A 5,000-nucleotide genomic window follows, 5' to 3' on the forward strand; every position below is an offset into this window, starting at 1 on the left:
AACAATGAACGATCGACTAGCTCGAGTCTCTCTCTCTCTCTCTCTCTCTCTCTCTCTCTCTCTCTCTCTCTGTCTCTCTCTCTTTCTTTCTTTTTCTCGTCGTTGTGTTCGTGCCGTATTTGATCGTGTCTACAGCAGCGTCATCGTTTTAACGTGCCTTCAGTTCTTCGATTTTTCCGATCAAATATAGTACCCTTTACAATATCTTTTTTCTCTTTTTCTCTCTCCTTCCCATCTTTCGTCTTCTCGTTCGGATGAGGGATCGATCGACAAATAAAAAAACTATTGTATGATTGAAATGCACCTACGACTTTTAAATTAATTCATTTAATTTATTTAATTTATTTAATTTATTTAATATATTTAATTCCTTTATATCATTTTCTGATTACAGTGATCTGGAAAGAGATTTAAGCCTATCAGAGGATAGCGAGGATGAAACAAATAAGGTAAATGTACAATAGATTATATTAACGATTTTATTTTGTTCGCTTTGAATCATTGCATCAATCAAACGAGAAAGTAAAGAGGGAGGGGGAGGGAGAGGAGGGGTGAGAGGAATTAGCACGGATTTAGGAATCGATGTACAACAGGTAGTAATGATGGTAATAGTGGTAGTAACTTCCCGCGTTTAAAAAAAAAAATCCCACTAGAATTTTAGTTTCCTTTCTCCTTTCTCATCGTAATATTTCTCTCTCGCGATTCACTTCTACCATTTTGTCGTTTTCCCAAGAATACTTCCGCAGGTTGGTACGACCGCCTACTTTCAATCGATGATACAGTAAGTTACGTTCATCTTATTTCGCCTCAAATTCATATCACGATTGTACCAATCTACTATTTTTGTTCATATGATAACATTCGATTAATTTGTTTTTACAGAACACTTTACCTAGACCCATTAGAGGTAACAGAAGTCCAAACGTTTCTGTTAGGTAAGTTTTATATATATATATATATATATATATATATATGTATGTATATATATACATCACTTTGAAATATAACTAAACAAAAGGATTCACTGTTAAGTTTTATAAACATACTATAACTCCATGTTTTCATTGTGTAATAAAGTAATTATTTAAATAATGAATCACATATAGTATTGTAATAAAAATTTTATAAATGAGTTTCGCTAATAGAAATTTTGTAAATATTAATGAGTCCCGATGGCAATGAACGATAGAAATGTTTAATAATTCAAAGATTGATTCATTCAGAACATTGTGAACATTTAAATTATTCTTCCTACAGTCTACCAACCCCATTAATATCAACCATGGTACCGGGATCAGCAACTATTGCACCTATGTCTCCAATGCCAATATCACCGGTGGGGTCGCTATCACCTTCGAGGCCTTTGAGTTTACCTCGACCATCCCCGCCGTTAAAACAATTAACACCGGAAAAAGTAACGTCGCCAACATTGGTTAGTCCATTGAGAACTAAAGATTCACCTAATACGTCAACTCATCATCGGCCGCCAAGTCCTCCCGGACAAGCCCCACAAAGTTCCGGAAGTGCGAGTTCTAGCTCGGACTCTGGTTCAGATTCTGGGAGCGATAGCAGTGATGATTCTGATGATGAGAACGTTCAACCAATTGCGAAGGGACCTTCAACACCTCCCTCTGTCTCTCCTGGAGTAGTTGAAGAACCACCGCCTGAGGTTGAAGAATCTAAACCAAGATGGAATTTAAGTTCCTTCTTTAGCAAGTCTTCCGTGCCACCGGGTGATCAAAATTCAGAAACAAAGGCTATGGCTCAGGTATTGTAACTATTTCGATCTTTATCTCGCGAGACTTTGTAAAGAATTCGTTCGAAGACCAAATCGGTTGTTTCCAAGTTGCGTAATCTTTGAACACGATCCATTTAGAACTTTGAACTTAGCCGACTCATTGGTATGATCCGATCGTTTGTAAAACTTTCATCGAATGAAATGGAAAGTCTCGTCGAGTTTCTCCTTTCAATCAAAATAATCATTTTGATGAGTCCTTTTGATAATTTCCGATGAAATAAAATATCCTGAAAAGGGATGATTTTCTCGATATACGTTTTTTTTTTTCTCTTTTTATTTTTCAGGATGAAATCAGACCGGAGGGTACACCAGAAGAACCGTCGGAGATAAGAGTACATAGAGAAAAGTCACACGATTGGCATTTAGATGATGCTTTAAAAAGAACTCATAATCCGACGATGATGAGTTTACTAAGTGACAGCAGTCATCATTCAGATCAAGAAAAAGGTCAGACTGTTGAAGAAAGTCATTTAGAGGTAGAGAAACCAAAAGTAGCGGACACAAGAAAACGTGGTCGACCGAGAAAATCGGCGAAAAGTCCAAAGCGCGATCGTAGAACGTCAGATGAAAATACAAAAAGTACTATATCGCGTAGTAGGACACGGCCAGTTAATAAAAAAAAGAGATCGATTTCGAAAGCGATTGTGCCAACTAGCGATGATGCAAGTGACATAAGGTCGCGGGATGCATCAACTGATTCAGATAGTGATAAACCTGCCGCAACAGTTACACCAGCTATAACAGGCATAACTGAAAAAAGAAGATCAAGATTGAGCATATCATCTAGCGAGGACGAAAGTCCATCAAATGGGAAGAACAGCGGGTCCGAGGGTGAGACAGGTCGTTGGAGAAGAACTTCTGTTAAGCAACGTAGTAAACTCGCGGACTCCCCCAAGAAGCAAGATAAGAAGAAGAGTCCGGCCAAGGCGAAGCCAAGAAGGCCAAGATCGAGAGTTACTAACATCAATGGCGGTTCCGATTCCGACAGCGAATCTGAAGTTGCTACGAGGAATCGCATTCAAGTGGCCAGGTAAAGATCTTTTTATTTAAATAAATAAAATTTTAATTTAGATCTTGGAAACTGAGTAAACAATTTTCTACGTTCTTTTACTTATTGTTTCTTTTTTTTTTTTTTTTTTAATATTATTATATTTATGTCGTATTACTTTTCTTTTTTTTTTTTTTTTTTTTTTTTTCCCTTCCTTTAATAATAACTCTCGTTTTGAACCTTTTTCTAAATGCTCAGTTGGGTCGGGTTTACATTACAAATAAAATAGAATATTATTATATTTAATTTTATTTGAAGTTAATTATATTGTCGTCTGTACAAACGAGCGTTCACATGTATAGAGTTCCACCTAGACCGCGAATACCACCAACGAGGACAACCTCACCGGACAATTCTGATAGCGACAATAGTCCAACTCCGAAATTGCAAGAAGACGATGCCGGCAATGTCCAGGATAAGAAAAAGAGCGATACCTTGCGAAAATTGTTTTCTATATCCAAAGGAGGTGCGAAAGGTGGTGGCAAGGGTGGAAAAGGTGGCAAGGGTGGTGGAAAGTGCGGTATTTATGTTCAGGAGTATACATCCTCGGCTAACACACCAAATGGTAGTGAAAGCCCGTACAAAAGACCGCTATCGCAATCATCAAACATTCAAACAATACCTCCGTTAACCTATAAGAACGGTGTGCCCAGTCTAATGTGCAAGATAGACCTTAGTAGGATAGCCCATTTATCGCAAATGTCGAGAGGACAGGAACTCAGGCAACGGACAGAACTTCCGGATACCAGGCCATCCTCCAGACAATCTTCGAGCATACACGCTCAAGTACCAAGACCACCTACTCCAGAGGAAGGCGAGATAATCGATGCATCGCCGGTTCAGCAACGTTCATCGGACGTTAGGAGGACTCATGGCGATAATAACACATTGGACCAAAGTGAAAAGAAGAGTCGTTCTAACCTCGTAAAAAATGACACTCGTTCGTCGGACTCAAAAAACTGCACTGGTAGTGGCATTCACAGTGCTGGTGGTAGTGCCGGTGCTGGTAGTTCTAGTGCCACGAGTTCTAACGTAACAAAGAGGAAACGGAATACCAGCTGCAGTTCAGTTTCTAGTTTAAGTACTGTTTGTTCTACGGACTTGAAGTCAAAAGGCAGCAGTACCGAGCACAAAGAGAAAAGGAGGAAAAGGAAGCACGCCGAATCCGAAACGACCACGCCTAGACCGTCTTCGGCTCAGGTAAGACCTATGCTCTGAATAATTTGACATTTATGTATTGTATATACGATGAAAAAAATAATTAATAAATAAATAACGTAGTTTTTTCATTAATTTTATTATCGATCAGCAAAATGACGTACAACCTACAAATCACGAGCGGGAAGAAAAAAGTGATACAAATTTGTTACCACCGCCACCCCCGCCACAACGTATCTACTATTCGTATTTTCACGCGCAAAACGAGGTGTTGGAAGACCAGGACAGGTACATTAATTAGTATCAATTTTTATTCTTTCTTTTTTCTTTTTCTTTTTTTTTCTTTTTCTTTTTCTTTTTTTTTTTTTTTAATCACTTTATCTTATCTTTCTCTCCCCGTTAAGAATATAACGTGTTCACGGAATATATTCGTGCTTAATGAGTAAAAATGTTCTATTTTACATCGTGCAGGGACCAGAATCAGTACCTGACGGAAGCAAAACGGCTGAAACATAGCGCTGACGAGGAGTGCGAACTCACGGCACAAGGTATGTTATACTTGGAGGCTGTTTTGTATTTCTTGCTCACTGGCAACGCCATGGAGTCTGACCCTCTTACAGAACGGGCGTCATTCACGATGTATAGGGACACACTAAGTCTTATAAAGTGAGTAGATCTTTAATTAACTACAAACTCTTACGAAGAGGAGTAAGTGCTTGGTTAATTAAAGCGATATCTACGATTTTCTCTATGTCTTCATTTCAGATATATTTCATCAAAGTTCAAGAGCCAACAAAATAACTCTCCAGAGAGCAGTATAAATAACAAGTTGGCTGTTCTGAGGTGAGTACCATTCACTTGAGACTCTTTTTTTTTTTTTTTTTTTTTTTTTTTTTTTTTTACATTCTCTAGCCGTCGATGATAATTACGTACACACATGCACGTCGTACAATATTTTCAATTTCAAAATTTTATTATTTTCAGCCTCTGGTGCCA

General features: G+C 38.2%; 1 protein-coding gene across 15 annotated transcripts in view; it reads left to right on the forward strand.

Annotated features, from left to right (window-relative positions):
- Positions 1 to 5,000, forward strand: part of LOC124949720 (AF4/FMR2 family member lilli) — a 163,109-nt gene that overhangs the window by 155,530 nt on the left and 2,579 nt on the right. For 12 of the 15 annotated variants that reach the window (XM_047495324.1, XM_047495336.1, XM_047495337.1 and 9 more), the window contains 9 exons: positions 395 to 449; positions 883 to 935; positions 1,258 to 1,768; positions 2,083 to 2,828; positions 3,134 to 4,046; positions 4,156 to 4,292; positions 4,476 to 4,670; positions 4,770 to 4,847; positions 4,989 to 5,000. The exon at positions 4,989 to 5,000 is cut by the window's right edge and continues 85 nt beyond it. In XM_047495324.1, the coding sequence (XP_047351280.1) occupies positions 395 to 449; positions 883 to 935; positions 1,258 to 1,768; positions 2,083 to 2,828; positions 3,134 to 4,046; positions 4,156 to 4,292; positions 4,476 to 4,670; positions 4,770 to 4,847; positions 4,989 to 5,000 (2,700 nt within the window). The remainder of the gene's footprint in view (positions 1 to 394; positions 450 to 882; positions 936 to 1,257; positions 1,769 to 2,082; positions 2,829 to 3,133; positions 4,047 to 4,155; positions 4,293 to 4,475; positions 4,671 to 4,769; positions 4,848 to 4,988) is intronic. The other 3 variants (XM_047495325.1, XM_047495340.1, XM_047495326.1) reach the window with 2 other exon arrangements.

Source organism: Vespa velutina, chromosome 6, assembly GCF_912470025.1.
Source record: "Vespa velutina chromosome 6, iVesVel2.1, whole genome shotgun sequence".
Taxonomy (NCBI): Eukaryota; Metazoa; Arthropoda; class Insecta; order Hymenoptera; family Vespidae; genus Vespa; species Vespa velutina.